The sequence below is a fragment of the Protopterus annectens genome, chromosome 10.part0, assembly GCF_019279795.1.
Source record: "Protopterus annectens isolate FY-2018-M chromosome 10.part0, PAN1.0, whole genome shotgun sequence".
NCBI lineage: Eukaryota > Metazoa > Chordata > Ceratodontiformes > Protopteridae > Protopterus > Protopterus annectens.
Genome location: NC_056744.1, coordinates 1643896465 through 1643916330, shown reverse-complemented (window position 1 = coordinate 1643916330; position 19866 = coordinate 1643896465). Strand labels below are relative to the sequence as shown.

The following is a 19866-nucleotide window of genomic DNA, read 5'->3' as shown; positions in this document are numbered from 1 at the left end:
TATCAGTGGCCTATCCCCACTAACTGAAACAGAAAAAATTACAATGACAATTCTTTAATCAGAGTTACGACATTACAGTAGAATTTAAGTTCTATATGTTGGCTGAGGGCAGAACTGTCTTGCAAAAGCCTCTTGTTTAAGTAAGATGCATCTGAAAAAAGGTGATGGTCTTAACACACATGATTATTTAAAAATAACATAAAGCACACCAGTTTAACTGCAATTTTTCAGAGCTCATTTAAACATGGTTCCACATTAGCAGAAAAAAAAAGACCAAGAACATTGCGCAAGTGTTGGGTTGGCCCCGAATTCCAGGTATGAAATACTACAAATTCCAGAATGTTATACAACTGATATCAAAGTGAGTCATAGGAGATTCAAAAGAGGACATGCACGTCTAAGCAATAAGGCACAACTAAGGTCTGCTGAGGATATACTCACATCTTATGTACTTGTGGCAAGTTGCAGTTGCAGTCAAGTGACAACCACAAGAGAAAGAGGCAGGTTCTCTACGACTTGCGCCAAGATAGCATCCTGCTGCTTGCTACAAAATGGGCCAATTTAAAATATATTTATGAATGACATTTCTCTAGTGTGGCTACTGTAAACCTTAACATAGGCAAGCGATATATTTTAAGCAATTGCACTACAGTCTTCTTAATACAAAAGATTAGTGTTGACAGTTAAGGTAATAACATTCTGACATTACTGGAGGTAAATGCCTTTAAGCTACAGATAAAGCAGATACAAAAACTAAAACATAGTACACATTGCCACAGTTAAGTTGAATTTTTCTAAGAATACCACTTTATTGTTAACAATTGCCTATAAAGTAAAGGTACGGCATTGTATGCACTATATCTGAAGCACATGGTGGGGACAAAGGGAACCTAATGAAATTCTGAGGGATAACTGCAATCCTCAGAACAGCAGAAGGGAAAGTGTGAAGGGGGGGTAATATATTCATAGTCTAAGGCCGCAGAAGCAGCAGAGGTATGGTGGTGCAGGGGATGAAACCCACCATGCAAACAAAGTTTTAAAGATATAACAGCAAGTTTCAGAATTTTCTGTTTTTTACTTAAATCTCAATTTTTCAAAGTGGCAGGACTCATAATAGCAGGTCTTACAATTCTGATAAACAGGGGTCAGTATAAGCTACAACCTGAGGACAAACTTTAAATCCAGTTAGCATATAACACCTTAGGGCGCCACAAAAACTGTTCTAAATCAAACAGCAAGATAAAACACTGAACATGCAACTTGCCCAAAGACTTCACTACACACTACCATTAAACAAGAAGTGTGTCTATAAGAACAGTGCTCTAAAATATAATCCTCTGTTTGCTAATTTGACTTTCTGTGGCACTGCTAATGACAAAAATCCAGACCACTTGTCTACTGTGATGTCCAAACTAAGATCACATTGTTTCACAACTTAGGTTCATAAGTTCATAGATTACTACTAAGCTAACTGCCCTTGTGAGCCATTTTAAGCCTAGCCAATTATCCCTTGTGAGACTTAAACACCGTACCTTTAGGCCACCCTCGCAACCCATACTAACAAAGAGCTTCTCTTACTGCCAGCATGCAACTTCTTATTAGGCAGAATGACTGACTCTTCCTGGTCGGGACGGATCTGAGTAAAACTCTTGCTTCTAAGGGTGGAAGCAAAATTATGCCTTAGTAGGTATGGACACAACTGTGTCACTTCTACTCCCACTTAAATAGTTACACATTGACAAGGTGGTCCCTCTATGCACCAAATGTAATGAACATGTTGACCCCCCCCCCCAAGGGAAGAATACCATATAAATAAATTATATAGCAAGAGAAAGAAATCATGGACTGGTTATGAGAGATCTTGCTACTGACTTTAAGAGCATGCTTATGCAAACTAATAAAGAGCTTGAGGGAACCATTAAGAACCGGAAACCTGCATATGAACTTTAAATAGGTACCAAAATCAAAACTAAACTACAAATCTTTCTTGCCACTAAAACCAAAAATAACTATAAATCTTTATTTAACTACTTCAGGAAGTTAAGAACTAACATCCAACAATGTTCGAAGCTAGACCACAATAACACGCCCCACTCTGACACTCAAGAAATTGATAACATCCTAGATGACAAATTTAGCACAAATTTTACTCCATCCACAGATTTACCAACCTCGTCACTCCCTTTAATTACTATGGAACATGTCCTCTCTGCCATCACAAAAGCTATGATCACCTCATCCATGGGTCTTGATAACATACCCCACTGCCTGATTAAGAGCAACAAATATGGCTTATTTGAACCCCCATCGTGACGTCTTTAATTTAAGCTTCTCCACTGGTTACATTCTTGAAGCATGTAAAACAGCCACTGTAATGCCATTACACAAAAGAGTGGCCCAACCATGGACCCTGGTATCTATAGACCAATGAATCTAACTAGCCTCATATGTAAAGCTATGGTACATATTATTTAAAATCTCATTAATCTGGACATTGAAAAGCTCTTAACCTTGGACCCTCATCAACTTGGCTTTGCCAAAGGAAGGTCCTGCCTCTCTAACAGTGAGCAGCAGTTGCACAGTACATGCAGCATATCTGGTCCTGGCCAAGGACATTGACTCATTTGCAATGCAGGCATTATTGACTAAATTGCAAAGCTAAATATAAATCCTTATATTGTCTGGTGGATAGCTGAATGACAGCCCATGTGGTTAGATTCAGAGGTGCCACTTCTGAAAGAAAAAATACCAGTGGTGTATCACGGGTCCAAGTACCGATCTCTTTTCCATTTGGCATCTATTTCTCAGACCTTCAGGCCACACCTCCTGGCCTACAATTTTGTAAGTTTGTAGATGACTGTAAATTGGGTGTTGTTATTTGATCTTCCACTGACTCACAATTGCACCAACAGGGGTTAGACAATGATAACATTTGTTGCAAGGACAATGGTCTCAAATTAAATGTGAAAAATAAATGTGATATAGTTCACGTTGGTAAACAAATGAGTTTCCCATACCATACAGGTGGGCACAGCCCTCTAGACACTGTTGTAAGGGACCTATTTACTCTTGTTGCTGTTTCCTCAACATTTTACGAATATGTCGCCACTGCAATTCAAAAAGTCTTCTGTTTGGCTCACCTAATTTCCAAAGGTATCTTGTTCCAATTCAAAGTCTTAATCTGACTTTAATGATATCTCATCAGACCCATTACTGAATACAATACCCTTTTTAGCAAGTACTTGTTTAGATCGATCACACAACCCGACAGACCTCAGAGATCCCTAGTGAAAAGATCAGTGAGCTCAAAAACGACTTAATTATCAGGACGGACAAACAGCTCTGTGTACTCAGCCTCTTCCATGTGGATCTATGCTAGCCTTTCAAGTAATGAAAGATCCAACAATGTTTGACTTCCTATTCCATTGCAGAACAAACGGGATCTCAAATACCCAGTTAAAGGAACTAACCTCATAACAAATACATAAGGACACACGTCAAAATCCAAAGTACACCTCAACTCTGGAACAAACTTTCAGTGCAGAGTAGCACCCTTGCCACTTCAAGACGAACCTAAATAATTGAATAAACAGCCTCAAACGTTCCCCTAGTCTATCTTGTGTTGCCCTCCTTGAAGCTGGAGGGAACCTTTGAATATATGGTACTAGAAAGGTTTGTAATGGTATGTGGGCTGATGATACTTACCAATGAACCCGTAAATGGACTGATCAACATTGGGTTAATCAATGCAAAGGTAGCAACTTGAGTATCAAAAATCCTGTGGGGGGAATTTCAGCTCCACTGCCGCCTCTGTGCCAACCTGTGCTCCTACAAACATACCTAGTTGTTGGAGGTTGCTATAACTGTTAAAGTGTTTACTTTACAGACACAAGGTACAGGGTCTGATTCTCACATCAGATTGGAAATTGGCTAAGCTTACAATGGCCCATAAGTGCAGTTAGCCTAGTACTTACCTATAAACTGTAAAAATGGCCTGATTTTCAGGGATGCCCTTGATTCTATCTCAAGATTGTCATCTGTCCCTCCCAAAATCCGCATTTTTTGTGACAATGTGATTTATACCCAACAAATAATGGTAGTCACTAAAGTCACGTACTTATGTAATAAGCATGCATTTTCTGAAATTAAAGTCCTCTCATACCACCTATTTCAAAAATAAATAGAGCTACTATTTAAAAACTGTTTCTGTTTTGGAACATTTGTCCCTGATTATTTTTGGCTTTGCTTGTAATTTTGGAGCATTTCTGCCAGGGTCTCTGCTGAAAAGGAGTTTATTTAAAAAAACCCAGCCAAAATTTCCCAGTCAACTTCTTCTTCTTCTGGGTTTTTCCTGGTTAGGGGTCGCCACAGCGGATCACCTGTCTGCTCATGATTGGCAGTTGATTTTTTAAGGTGTCGAGTTGCAAGCCCGGTGTCCAACCTTCCACAGAAGGCACACACATGCACACACTCACATCTAGGGCCAATTTGGAGTGTCCAATCCACCTAGAGCATGTCTTTGGGATGTGGGAGGAAACCGGTGCACCCGGAGGAAACCCATGTGACCACATGGAGGACATGCAGACTCCATACAGAAGGCATCCCAGCTGAGAATCGAACCGGACAGCCTCTTGCTGTGAGGTGGCAACACTAACTGCTGCACCACCGTGGCCACCCCAAAATTTCCTGGTCAACAAATTCTAATAAATAAAATAAAATAATGTGAGCTCTAAGCTGACAACTTCCATAACTTACAATCTGACCTCAATGGCTGATGCACTGTTAGCTGTCCCCTTAGGTATTTAGGGCTGCCCTACAGGTTGATGAGTTTCTGCTACCGCAGTTTCACGTGACCAAGTCACAAGACACTACAGAACACATCACAATCTTTTCCCTAGGAAATTATTGCTGGTGCTACTTCCAAGTGTATGCCAGTAGTGATTCTTTTGTTTTGGGAGATTTTTTACATTCTTCGTGACAAGTTCAAGGATATGGGACTTAATGCAGAGGGCTTGCCCCTGAAAAAATGCTTAGAGTTTGAGTTTTTACCCTTTTGTGTGCTTCATGAAATTGTTTTCAGTGTTTTTAGGTTTTCAGGATTTTACTACTCGAGGTTTAGTAGTGGAAGAGATACCAAGTCCTGAAAATATTTATATTCTTACTAATGCTACACAAAGTGATCTAGAAAAGCCAAATGGACTTGGAAAATACTTCAGAAGCAGGGACAAAGCATATGCTTACATCTGAAAAGGTCAATAAAAATCTCAGACAGTGCAATTTCTATTTACATTTAAGAATCACACAATGAAATTACATGTTCTTTCTAAAAAGAAGGGCAAATCCATTCTCCAGGAACAGAGAGAGATGTCTTCAGTAACTACTTAAGATAATACAATGCAACTGCAGTCTTGATTTATTAATGCATTTGGCCTTCATTCTCAGGTTTAGCAGAGTCACTTAAACCAAGAAATAATGATGAAGGTAATGACAGTTTCCAAGACTAACAGGGCACAACAAACTGAGATAAAAACACACTCATAAAAGATTATGGCCGCAGCAAAGTGCTAAGCTTATGCATTAGTGCCTATAGTGATATACAGATGTTGTATACAGCTTAGTACAGGCATGGATTTTCTTTATTCTAGAAATTTATGAATACAACCTGCATAAATAAGTCTCATCTTCAGCTGATAAGAATGGCAGTGGCAATTTAGCTAAATTACAATCATGATTAAAATGATCATCACTACGACTTACATATATACAGGTCACATACAGCCAAGGAGAAGGGATGCCTTTGAGATTATAAAGTAGAAAAAATTTGTGGGAGAACTCCACAATAGGCAAACTATGGCTGAGTGGAACAAGACAGATTCTCTCTGTACATATGCATACAGATTTCCCCAGAGTTCCTGCTTCAGACTGTTTATTTGGAATAGACTGTAAAAGGGGAGTTAAAAACAAATGTCCAAAAGTCCAGCTCTGTGGCATACATGGATGAAGCCTCGACTATGGCCAAAACATTCCAGATTTTATTACTGCTAAAGGTACTGCAATATCTTCTGCAGTTCTGTACTGTCAGATCAGACCATGTGCGTAGCTTAGCAATTATATGTTTATAGGTTCATAAGTACTTACTAGGCATGCAGGTCAGGAGCCTACCCAATTTCCTAACTGCCTCAGAGCATTGTTTGGTTAAATGAATTGCACAATCATGAAGTAGGCAAATAGAGCCTAAGGAAATCAAACCCTGGACTATAGGAAGAAGCTTATTTACAGCTCATAGCCTTAACCGCTGTGCTGACTTCTACACTAACTTTAGGTCTTTTCTGATAACTATTGTAGGACTTGAACCTACAATCTTCTGATCTAAAGTAAATGTCTTATCCATCAGGCCACATGGTAGTGTACAGTGGTACAAGCCACACAGGCTAGTTGTGCTTGCTTGGCACATCACAATGGATTGACCACGTAGCCTGATGGATAACATGTTTTACTTTAGATCAGAAGATTGTAGGTTCAAGACCTATAATAGTTATCAGAAAAGACATGCATGTATGCCCAGATAAACATATGTGTAGGCCAATGGTAGAATGCATAAACACAACAACGCCATCATCCTTGTGTAGAAATGGTCCTATAAGTATTTTAGGATGAAAACATGGGGCAGGAGTTATCCAAACACAATAAAACACAACAGGAAATACAGTCCATCTGTAAAGTGTTTAAGGAATTCAGCAAGCCTGCAGACTGTGCCAGCTCCTGACTTGGGAAATATTTAAGTCATGAACAAAAGGTCCACAGCACCGCACAATCATAAGAACAGTATCATTAGAACCATGAAAAAAAGTTTCTGGTCACAAGACATTATCCTAAAACAGACTGAGTGCATTCAAGTAACTTTACTAAAGTGCATGGAGTTTGTTTCAGACATCCGCTACACACAGCGACTGCAAAAGAAAGCAGTATGCCACAAAGGGAGAAACTAGCATCAAAGAATAACTTCTATATCCACAGCAAAACACAAAGCTGTGGGGTGGGGTAATAGCTTGAGTGTAACTTGACAAAATAAAGCCATGAATTCAGTAAAGGTCAGAGTATGATAGTATGCTGGGTCCAAATAATCACAATTGACTAACAATGCTATTCCTCAGGTCTGGTTACAAAGAAATGCTAACAAAAACAATCAGAATAAAAGTGATAAAATGTAATGCATTATTTTAAATAATGAATGTGACGCTTAAGAGTTGCCACTAATCACTATTAGTTAAAAAACTTATTAAAATGTTTTCTAACAGTAAACATGCATATTCAGGACTGAAAGTTGACAGAACAGCATAAAATATAAATTTAGGATAAGCTGAAAGTTGTCAGAACAGCATTCTTGACAAGGAAAGAAATAAAAAAAAAGTATCACTACTTCCACAATGTTTTTGATATCTTCTCCAGTGACATCTCCCCATCACCCCACATTTCTGCTGTTCACTTCCTTTGGATGGTCTAGCTCTTTCACAACATTCACTAAAGCATTTTCTAGTATCAAGAGAAAAAAAATTATGAGACAACAATCTTGTGTTGCTCATTTTCTGAATTTACCTCTCCTGTATAAGTTTCTACACACCTATTTTATGTGTCACCCTTATATATGCACATAACATGAGAACATCACATGTCCTAGTTTGCTCTTCATTCTACAAACAGCAAAACAGCATTAAATATACACAACATATATGTTAACTGAACAAAATAATCACTCTCTTTCATACAATACATATATATTTTATTTATTTATTTTATTTAACATTTGTTTACTGGGAAAGTCTGACTGGGACAGAACCCATTTTTAGTGTAGGCCCAGAAAGAAACGCTCCAGATGCATGTCTTTGGATTGTGGGATGAAACCAGAGCATCTGGAGGAAACCCATGCAAACGCAGAGAGGACATGCAGACTCCACACAGAAGATCACCCTTGTATCACCCTTGTATATGCACAAACACACTTTATATATATATATATATATATATATATATATATATATATATATACGCATGTGTGTGTGTGTATATCTATCTATATATATATATATATATATATATATATATATATATATATATATATATTAGTGTGTTTCCATATACACTCATTTAGTACATATGTGTATATACATGTATACACACACACCACAATTTTTTTACCACATTTCATTGCTCACAGGCACATATTCTTATAAGAAATAACTAAGGAGAGAAAACAAAATAAGGATATACATTCTTCCTGAAACAGTGCTTGACGAAATAAAAATAAATTTATAGCTTTACTGAGATTTGAACCCTAGTCTACTTGTCCATTATCTTGCCGCTTAAATTACACAAGCACTGCTCAACTTAGTATAACAATTACATGTACCATGTTTACCTGAATATCACCTCAACATGAACCCAACACCCAGGAAGCAGGCTTTAAGTTTCCATTTCGCAGTGACAAACAGTACTCCAAATATAAAAAGCATGACTGTCAGTAATACTTGTAACTCACCTAGCACAACAAATGTAATAGTTACTGCTTTTATTTTCCTCAAAGACAAAGATCTGATGCTATATATCTTAACATAAAATTATTAAATATTCCATTTGTGAAGATAGCCACAGAAAACTAAATCCCCAAGTTGCCATAACTAGTTTAATTTCTTTACTTATTTTGTTTACTTTAAAGTGTCACAGTAATAATAATTTAGAGAGTATTTCAATGATTTTTGGAGGGCATTAAACACTTTGCCTCTGTTATCTTTTACAAATGCATATGTAATGCAGACGAGAGTCTTGGAAAATCAAGATGCTTAACATAAGAAACTCCACTTTCCAGTAGTTTTGAAAAGAGTGGAACAAATGCAGAAGACAGGACATGCTGAGCTTTAGAATATATGAGAAGGACACTGCTAATGCCTTCATGCAAACTGGACTGCTAAGCTTTGCTGCTGACAGATGCAGAAACCCCTAAGCATCATTAGTGCAAAACAGAAGTACATTTATGCTTGCTGAATGTCTGTCATAGACTGCTTATTCAAATTAGCTTGCTGTAAGAAAGTGCCAAGAGGCTCATACAGAGTGAATGTCCTGTCTCGATTATGTGTCTTCTCATGTTTTCGCAGATCTGATGGGCTTAGAAAACTCTTAGTGCACTGTGAACATGTGTGTGGTCTAAGCCCTGAGTGAATGCGTTCATGTTTCCGCAGCCCTGAGCGATCTGAGAATGCTTTGCCACATTCTGCACAGGTGAAAGGCTTGAGTTCAGGGTGAGTCTTTTCATGCTTTTTTAAATCTGCTAAGGACATGAAGGCCTCACCACATTCCAGGCAGCTCTGGACAGTTTCCCGGCCATGGTTACGTTGATGCTTACGAAGGGAGGCCAAGTCCTCAAAAACAATGTTGCACTGTAGACAGGAGTAGGTGCGATCTGTGCTGTGTGTCCGCTCATGTTTTCGTAGGCTGGATGACACCACAAAGGCCTTCCCACATTCTTCACATTTAAAAGGACGTTCCCCAGAATGCACACGGTGATGCTTAGTAAGACTAGATCGTTCTGTGAAGGCCTTACCACATTCAGAGCACTGGAAAGGCCTCACACCTGTGTGAACAAGTATATGTCGTTTCAAATCCCAGGATGCAACAAAGGCCTTGTCACACTGTATGCACTTGTATGGGCGCTCACCTGTGTGAATACGCTGGTGCATTGCAAGGTCTGCTGGCTGCCTAAATGATTTTTCACACTTGTCACATTTGTAGGGTTTTACACCAGAATGGGCTCGCTGATGTCGTCGGAAGCTGGATGGATCAGAGAACATTTTACCACATTGGGGACACAAGAAGGGCTTCTCACCAGAGTGGGTTCGTTGGTGACTCTGGTATGATGACAACTGTGTGAAGTCCTTACCACATAAGTTGCACTTGTAGGGTTTATCAGGGGCATGTATCCTCTGATGGCATATAAGAGATGACGATCTAGAAAAGGCCTTCCCACAATCTGAACAGAGGAAAGGCTTCTCCCCAGTGTGTGTTCGCTCATGATTTTTCAGATCCTTCAACTCAGTATACGTCTTCTGACAGATAGTGCATTCATAAGGCCGATGACCAGCATGGTTGCGTCTGTGTTTCCTAAAAACAGAAGGATCAGCAAAACCTTTGCCACACTCCCCACATATATAAGGCTTCTCACCAGTATGCACCCTTTGATGGATCTTCAGCTTGGACAGTGTAGTATAACACTTACCACACTGCATACAGCTGTATGGTCGATCTCCTGTGTGGGAGGTCATGTGCACTCTCAGGCAGATAGACTGCATGAAAGCCTTGCCACATTCCTTACAGATGAAAGGTTTCTCTCCTGTGTGGCTTCGAGTATGGTTCCTGAGCTCCAGTGCTGACTTGTAGGCTTTTTCACAGCTACTGCATTTAAAGGGGCGTTCACCAGAGTGGATTCTTTGGTGTTTCTTCAGCTGGGACTTGTCTGCAAATCGTTTTCCACACTTTGCACATTTATGCTTCTTGTCACTAACATGAATTACACGGTGGCGCATAAGACGGGAGAGGTTTGAAAACACTTTGTTGCAAGTAGAGCACTGGACATTTTTATCCATTTCCACTGCTACTTCTAGCTCACCTTCTGATTTCACACAGATGTCCAAATTGAATGATTCAAAGGTCTGGTCTTGTGGGGCATCCATTACTTATTATGTTCAATCCTGAAAGATAAGAAAATAAGCATCAGTGATGGTATTACACATTTACAGTTTAACCAGAAGTATCAGATTTTGGAGTTGAAATGCAAATATCCAATTCCTGACCTCCTCAAGATTTTCCTCAGACTGCCCTTGCCTCCCAATCTAGTCTCTCCTTTTCTATAGCTCTCCAAAATATAGTCTCCATATAACATGAATTTCTTTGTTTCCATTTTCTTGTCTTAATGCCAAACATATCCCTCTTGCCTCTCTTAGTCACAAGATAACTTAGACCCTCAGGGAGTATATACCTTCAGTTGCCTTCTACTAATCAGGTACCCCATTCACACTGAGAAGTAAGAAGACAGAGGAATAGCTTCATGGTATATTACATTTCCAAGTTTCCATTCCTACTGCAGCTTTACAAACCTAGAAAAAAAATTATTTTAAACATGCAATTTAGATCTATAAACTTGAAAGCAAAATGTACTCTTCACTCCAAAAAAAAAAAAAAAGGACAAAATATCACATCCTGCTCAGTAACCTAGGGTTCTACTAACCACAGCAACACACAGCAGTTGAGCATTAAAACATGAAAACATACTAATGCTCTAGGAATTCACAGGTGAACGCAGAAAGCAGTGCTTCAGCAAATTCAGCATCGTCCCCCAAAATACTAGGACTGGCCTTTGTTCATCTGGTGCCCTAGGCAAAAGGCCTTCACAATGTCCCCCACACCACCCAGTGGCCTCATCCTGGTCTACCTATACCATCCAGATTACTGGAAAACGCCCCTGTTAAAGTGGCGCCCTAGGCGGCCACCAAGTTGGCCTATGCCTAAAGCCGGCTATGCAAAACACCCAGTTATGCCTACAGCAACTTCAGTGTAAAAAGGTTGAACAAAGTTTATAAAGTAAAGTAATAACTTTGGCCTGAAAAGTCAACTTGTTTTCATGGTACTGAAGATGTCCACTGCCTAGCAGCTGTCTTCGATAACTGTGTCTGCTGACAGGAGTTGGGACTCCAAGGCCGTGGTAATGTCAAGTGTATGGTTGTGCTGCCATGTCAAATAAAACATCTCTAAAAGGAACACAAACTTTTAGGTTCAGCTACCGCAGGAGTGGTTTATGCATCCCATTCTCCAGAACCCCATATAGAGGGACAAACAGAAAATGTCCCATACCAAATGGATCTTTGCCCTCCAACTGGACAATCTAGGAGATATGTAATATTAATTATTGGATGAGGGAGATGGATGAAGTGCCCTACCTACCTTACACAGTACTAGTTTTTGTCATGTTGGTGAAACTCAACAGGCCAAGATCCTTGCGCTTTTCTAAAATTCTGCAGTCTCTGATTACAGTCCAAGTAAAATCAATGCAGTGTGGAATTTGGGTCCCTTGATGGGAGTGGAAACCTTTTACGGGGGAGATATCTCTAGCTGAAAGTATTAGCCTGACACAATAAAAGTACATATACACATATTCACCACAGATCCCAAGTCCATTTTCCAAATTCCATTCCTTGTACTACTTCAGGCAATCATCATCTGTAATGGATAACACAAATAAAATGCTTAAGTATGCTTATTTAACAACAAATACAGCTCTTTAAGAACTACTTAATTACCAAATTAAATATGTTTTTACTCACTTTAACTTTATAGAACTATATTAAATGATTACTGTTAAAAACTAACTTATAACAGAACTACACCCACAGACTGAAAAAACATGTCTGTTTTAGCGTGTCTTGATGTTTCCTACATTTTAACACCACTTATGGACTCTATATACTTTTTTTTTAATATTTTTAAATGTAATTCCAGAGTCTGCCCACAAGGGGTCCAGCATCTTATAAGTTCAAAGGCTAATGGCCCTGGAGCCTTTACAAGCCTAGCCCATAGGATTTCTCTGGCACTGTGCTGCCCGGCGTTATTTCCCAGTGCCTCTATCAAGTAAGGCCACTGAAGTGATCACCGGGGTGAATTTTCTATTTCCCATCCACTCATCAAGATTTCTCTTGAAGAGGGCCAGTGAGGTGCTCTGTTTGACATGTATGGGAGGTTTATTCCAGAATACGGGCAGTCTCTGGGTTAAGAACCTGTACCTCCAGCATTTTCTGTTGATTGTGGTAATGAGGTTGAGGTCTCTGGAGTGTGTGGCGTGGAGTGATTGGAATTTCTTTAAATGTAGCATATTTAACAGCGCTGGGTCTGACATGGGTTTGTAGGTCAAGTAGAGAGCACCTCTAAGCAGGCGATATGAGACAGAGAATAGCTGGAGTTTTTTTTAAGTCTGTCCATATAGGGCACGTGTTTAAGGCTAAGGATACTCATTGCGAGGTACTTTTGTGGCGTCTCCAGTTGTTGTAACTGTCTAGTTAGGTACATACCAAATGGGGCATTACATTCTATGATTGGTCTAATAAGGGAAGAGTAAACTGAGAGAGACGATGACCTCTTTCTGCCTAGATGCAAAACCCTTCTTAATGAGATGTGCCACATAGAAGGATTTTCTGACCACAGTGGCAATGTGGTTGTCAAAGGAGAGGTTGCTATCAACCTGTGTTCCCAGATCTCTTATAACACCTTCGGTGTTCAGTGGGCTACCATCGATCTGGTACTTCAAGGGCACCAAGTTTTTCCCAAAAATGACAATGCTTTTTTTAGCATTGAGCTTAAGGCCATGGTTTTGACACTAGTCGTAAGTGAGGCCTTTCTGTAGAATGTCTAATTCATTTGTGGAATTAATAATGGCTCCCAGCTTGCAATTGTCTGTGAACTTGGTCAGCCAGAGTCCCTTTGTGTTGGCCTGGACTTCAGAGAAGTAGATGCCAAACAGGAGAGGACCCAGGTCCGATCCCCATGGGACTCCACTCCTGACTGGTCAGCAGTCTGACTTGGAATCCGCGACTTTCACAGTGTGAGTTCTATCAGTGAGCCAGTTTGCCACCCACCTCGTGATATAGGGGTTAATGCCTAGCTTAGTGAGTCTATCTATAATTCCTCAGTGGGGAATGGTATCAAAAGCCTTGGCCAGATCGAGGTAGGCTGTATGAACTTACCTCGCCTTCATCCACAACTCTGGTGACTGACTCAAAGAAGTCAACCAGGTTGAGCAGGCATGATCTACCCTTCACAAAGCCAAACTGCATGGGTCCAGAGTTTGGAACTTACCTATATTCTTATTTACAAGGTCCATGATGATGCGCTCCATAGCCTTACATATCAGACTCGTCAGGCTAATTGGGAGGTAGTTTCCAGAGTCTGTAGTCACTCCCCCTTTATGGAGTGGGATGACTGTAGCAGTGCGCCATTCAGCAGGGACAAAGCCTGAAGTGAGGCAGTGAGTGAACAGGGTACACAGGTGTGGTGCCAGTTCACTTTGTAGTTCATATAGAACACAGCCAGGGATACTGTCAGGTCCCATGGAAGCTGTATTCTTGGCCTTGGACAGTGCGGTTTTAACCTGTGCAGCAGTAATAATTGGTACCTGATATTCCTCTGGTATTGTGGTTGGTCCTTTGGGGGGGAGAGAGGGGTAAAGTTGACACTGAATCTGTCAGTCAGTATGTTGGCAATATCAGTTGGCTTGATACAGGAGGTACCATTGTGCAGTAGCTCAGAGCAGATCTGGGTACTGCCATGTAGGTTCTTGACATAACTACAGATGGCCTTGTGGTTGTCTTTAGTATCTGTTGCAATTCTATTTTCACAGCTAGCTTTAGAGGATTTGATGAGGATCTCAACTTTTTGTTGTGGCTAACAAAGGACTTCTTCCAGTCTTGGGACTTCACCTTTTTTCTGCAGCAGTTTCTTCCTTCTGTTGTAGAGTTTGTTTATGGCAGGGGGGCCACCAGACTGGCTTCCTTTTTTTGGAGGAGAGCATCTTGGTTCTTTTGGGTATGGCCAGTTCCATGCATTTATGCACGTGTTCGTACAGTGCACTGGTGTATGATTCAGCAGTCATGCACCTATTCTCCATTTACATGGGCACTGTGAAGTTAGCCAACTCTGTTTTTAGAAGCCGAAAGTTGACTTTGGAAAAGCTTTTTATGTGGTTACCTTTGTGGGGGGTGTGGGTGGGATGTGGATTTCCACGGTGATTAGTTTGTGGTCAGATCTCACCAGGGAGGAGTTGGCTTATGGTGTAGAGCAACGGTCACCCATGTTAGTAATAATCAGGTCAAGGATATTGCTACCTCTGGTGGGGGTAAGAATGAGCTCACCCAGGGCACTGGAATTAATGAATTCCAGGAAACGTTGGGCAAGTGCATTGGTACATGAGTAGTTTTCCCATTTAATGGAGGGGTAGTTGAAGTCAGCCAGTATGAGGGTGTTGGGTTAGACCTTAATATTTTCCAGGGTGCTTAGGAATGTGGAGTGAGACTCTTAGGACATGGTAGGGGATCTATAGCAGGCTACTACCTGAATCACTGTCTTACCCAGTGTTAGTTGCACCTGATGTCTCTCTGATGCGTTATGTTGGGCTACTAGTCTGGAGATGTGCATATCCTTATGAATCTGGAGACACCACCATCTTTAGAGCTATGGTCCAAGTTCTGGGGTCGAAAGGTATGGAATGAATTGCAGCCTAGTAGTGCAGGGGTGCTTTCTGCCACTTTGAACCAGGTCACTGTTACTGCACATACATCAATGTTCTCCATTTTGAAGAGTGCTTCGAGCAAGTGCATCTTGAGATTTAGACTTCTAGCGTTGAGTAGCATGACCCTCAGATTGCATTTACTTGTAGATGTTATTGTGGTAATCTGGTCTTTAGAACACTGCCTAAAAAAGGCACTATAGGGGTGGCAAGAAGCTTGGCCAGTATCCAGAATCCTAGGAGAGACATGTGCAGGCCGTCTCTGGCAAAGCATGGAGGTCTATCAATCATGTCGTCCCAGGCAGACAGATACTGGATCCCCTTAGAATGACACCAGAAACTTAGCCAGTTGTTGAAGTCAATCACTGTCTCTTCTACTGTGGTATCATTCTAGGTGATGGTAGGATGCTATTCAGGATTAGGGTCATACTCGCCTGGGCTACATGATCCAAGAGCTCCTCCACATCTTTTTTCATGTAGTCTAGACAGGTATGTCTCTGGTCATTCACACCGACATGGACAATGATAGTCATATTTGTACCTGTTGTTGAGTGACCTAAGTGCGTGAATTATGTGACGGATCCTGGCGCCCGACAGGCAGCTGACTGTTATTTATTTATTTTTATTTTACATTTGTTGACCGGGCTAATCCAACTGGATACATGTGCATTTTCAGTGGAGGCCCGAGGAGAAAAGCTCCAGTAAAAAAAACATCTTAAAGACATATTAAAAACATATTAAAAACATCCTCGGAAAAAAGCATAGAGATATATTGTACAACTATTAGAAAATAAACATTAATATAGAATGAGGCATCCTCAGATTAACAAAAATTTACAATTTACATATTTTGATTTGTAAAAATTTACAAATACCAAAACATAATTTAAAGAAAGTACCATTAAAAAGTTAGTTAAAGAATCGAACATGGAAAGTGGTACTCAGGAATGATAATGTTAGAAATTAAGAGGAAAGATCAGTTTATAGAGAGTTACATATAGAGGTTTATAGTTCAGAATATTCTGTTTTAAATGAAACAGGAAAATTAGTGAATAACAGTTAGTCGGGGTTGGTACAAGAGCATAACCAGTGGTTAGAGAGGAAATGTTACCTTCTCCTTATTCAACCTAGTGAGTGGGACATCAGTGTGCCTCACTACTGAGTCACCTATGACTAGTGTATTGGGCAAGCTGTTTTGCCTTAGGAGCTTTGGTTGAGTGGCACACTGTCTAGGTAGGTTATGTGTCATGTGGTTTGTGCTGTGTTGTGGTGGTCGAGTGCGTTTCTGCCTTGGAGGTCTCTGCTGTTTGGGTAGATTTCTACTGAGAGCCTCCACGAAGGTGGGTGTGTGGTTTGTGTTTTTATGTGAGAGCTGTGATGGTTTATGTTCTGGAGGGCTATGTGTTCCATGTGGTGTGGTGCAAGTCTTGACCTTCTCCTCTTGACTGGCTATTCCAGTCTTGGCTGGAGAGTGCGTGACTTCCAATTGGGAAATATAGGTGCATCTCTCACTAGAATGAGGGTTGTGAAGTAAGAGGAGAGGGTCGTCAGTGTCCACGAGGCAGTTGCTACATTGCCTCAGGATGCCCAGGTTCACCAGGTTAATAGGAGAAAGGATAGGGAGCTGACCTTTGGACATGCCTGGAGGGGTGGGCAATTAGTAAGTACTGAAGCCGTTTTCCTTATGGAAAGTTTAGTGCTGGTAGCAGTTTGTGTGCTACAGTAATTGCTACAAGAAGTGTGAATGAAGTGCTAGACTTGATAAGCTAAAGTGCAGGAGAGAAGAGAGCTAGCAAGATCTACGGGAAAATGTGAAGAGCAGACTTTGACACTGGTAACAGTTTACCCTAGCTTAGTGGCACTGCGAGTCGCGCAAGCACAGGCTTTTAAGGCAGAAAGTTAAAAGGGAAATAAATTATGCCCCAACGGCCAATAAGCAACAATTTCCGAGCTCGAAACCACTCCTCTTGTGGCAGATAGGCTTCCCTCTATCACAGAAAGGTCTGGGGCACTCAAAACTACAATACAGTCCTGAATATAGCAAATTTGTATCCATACTATTCTAGTTATAGAAAAAGGTGGGGAAACAAGCAAATATGCTATAACGTGTTTGTTTTTTCAGCTTAACACAGAAAATACACTTAAAATAGCAATTAAAACACTTTAAATCACAGTGCAGGCTAGCACTCGAGTATGTAGCTAAAATATAGTAAACGCAGTTGAATTAAATGCAATATAACAGAAACCGACTAAAAAATAAAGTGCAGTAAGCAGTATATTCAAAAATAAGTAAAATGGAGATAAAGTCTCGCAATGTCTCTCTTTCCCCTTTATGCTCCTCTTGTAATCTTGCAGGATGCCAAAACGGGATCTGCGCAGCTTAAACAAGCGCAAACCCACGCAGACATGGGCTTTTAAGGGAGAAAGTTAAAAGGGATAGAAATGCTGCCCAAACGGCCAATAAGCTACAATTTTCGAGCTAGAAACCACTCAGATAGGCTACCCAATGCTTACCACTCCTAATGACAAGCAGAAAGGCTTCCCTCTTTCACAGAAAGGTCTGGGGCACTCAGAAACTACAATACAGTCCTGAATACACCAAATCGGTATCCGGGCTATTCTAGTTATAGAAAAAGGTGGGAAAACAAGCAAACAAGCTAGAACTTTTTTTTTTTAGCTTAGCACAGAAAAGACACTTAAAATAGCAATTAAATCACAGTGCAAGCTAGCACACGTGAGCGTCTAGCTAAAATACAGTAAATGCAGTTGAATTAAATCCAATATAACAAAAAAAAAAGACTGAAATAAAGTGCAGTAAGCAATATATTCAAGAGTAAGTAAAACGGAAATACTTAAAGTCTCTCAAAGTCTCTCTTTCTCCTTTCTGCCACTCTTAAAGGCTTGCAGGATGCCAAAAAGGGATCCATGGAGCTTAAACAAATGCAAACCTGAGCAGACATGGGCTTTTAAGGCAGAAAGTTAAAAGGGATAGAAATGCTGCCCAAACGGCCAATAAGCTACAGTTTCAGTTAGAAACCACTCCTCTTGCGGTAAACAGACTACCAATTTTTTTAGTCTACCTCTAGGTATCCCAAATTGCAGTGTTTGGCTTTAAAATATTACATCACAGCTCCTAAGCTCCTGTCGATGCATTGACTTTACATGTGTTTTCACATATACCCCCTGCTTTCTTTTAGTCAGTCAGGTTTAAGTACAATTTCTTGCTTTTCAATGACCACTTAAAAGACAAACAGGGATAATCACACAGAATAGTAATCTTGGTGCCCGTTACTTCTTTTTTTTTTCGAAAGTGGCTAATTTTCATTCTTTTATTATGCCTGAGTTGTAGTCCTTGAACTCCTTTCCCCTCAGTATTTGTCAAAGTGGCAAACTTGAGCTATTTGCTATGGTGACTGATAGCTCACAGTAGGGGACAAAGTTCATGTGCAGAGCATAGTGTTCTGTGTGATTATCCCGGTTTTTCTTTTAAATCGTCAATGAAAATCAAAAATGGAAATTAAACCCGACTTACAAGAAGAAAGCAGGGTATATGTGAAAATACATGTAAAGTCAATGCATTGACAGGAGCTTAGGAGCTGTGATGTAATATTTTAAAGCCAAACACTGCATTGTGGGATACCTGGAGGTAGACTAAAAAAAATCAAGATGCCAAACCCCATGTCAGAAGACCCTAGAATTGCATTTAAAAATGTAAAAAACTATACAGAGTCCAAAAGTAGTGTGAAATGTAGTAAACCCAGGATTCTCCTTTAAGAACATATTTAAAACTGCCAGAAAACACTGTTATTGAATGGCTTGTGGTTGGGCACAGTAACTCACCAATGGAGGCAATTTTAAACAAAAATACAAGGAGTGGCTACATATACAAGGGATGCCAGATTATCTGGTACAACAAACTGCCCCTAAGGGTGGGTGAGGCATTCCAAAGGTATTTTAAAACCTGACTACAAATCAATCAGGATGTCACATGAAGCAACATCACAGTACGAACAGACAATGCAGAACACTGTAAAGAAGGAAAGGAAAAATTAATAACTACATAAATTAAATAAGACAGAAACAGACACTGCTGGTGCCAACTTACTCAAAAGGAAAGCACAAACTGCATAGCAGGCTGCAAATGCTGATTACAGTGTGTTCTTTTCCACCCACCAGCTAAGAAAATTAACTGGTTATCCAGCACTGCCTGTGGTAATGTTGTTGCTCATATTCCCTGCACTTTGACAGGGATACACTTGCACACTCATTCGCTGCTACTTTTTTCCATGTTCTTTAACAGCTGTCTGCACCTCTATATACACTGCCTGTTCCCACTCTCAAACAAGCCATTAACAGAAAAGCATTTTTTACTCATTAAACATGTATACACAAATGCTTCACTTCCAAGGACAACCCAGGAGTGCTGTTTGATATCATTCCTGTGTCTGAACACACACACACACACACACACACACGCACACGCACACGCACACGCACACGCACACACAAAATAATTCAGCAGCTGTTATAATCAACCACTGTACCTA

General features: G+C 40.3%; 1 protein-coding gene across 2 annotated transcripts in view; it reads right to left on the bottom strand.

Moving 5' to 3' along the window:
• Positions 1–8129: 8129 nt before the first annotated feature.
• Positions 8130–19866, bottom strand: part of LOC122813835 (zinc finger protein 668-like) — a 73226-nt gene continuing 61489 nt past the window's right edge. The window contains exons 1-2 of one of the 2 annotated variants that reach the window (XM_044086367.1): positions 12205–12266; positions 8130–10739 (exon numbers count right to left, since the gene is read on the bottom strand). In XM_044086367.1, the coding sequence (XP_043942302.1) occupies positions 9027–10721 (1695 nt within the window). In that variant the 5' untranslated portion in view covers positions 10722–10739; positions 12205–12266 and the 3' untranslated portion in view covers positions 8130–9026. Of the gene's footprint in view, positions 10740–12204; positions 12267–19866 lie in introns of those variants that run through there. The other variant, XM_044086366.1, reaches the window with a different exon arrangement.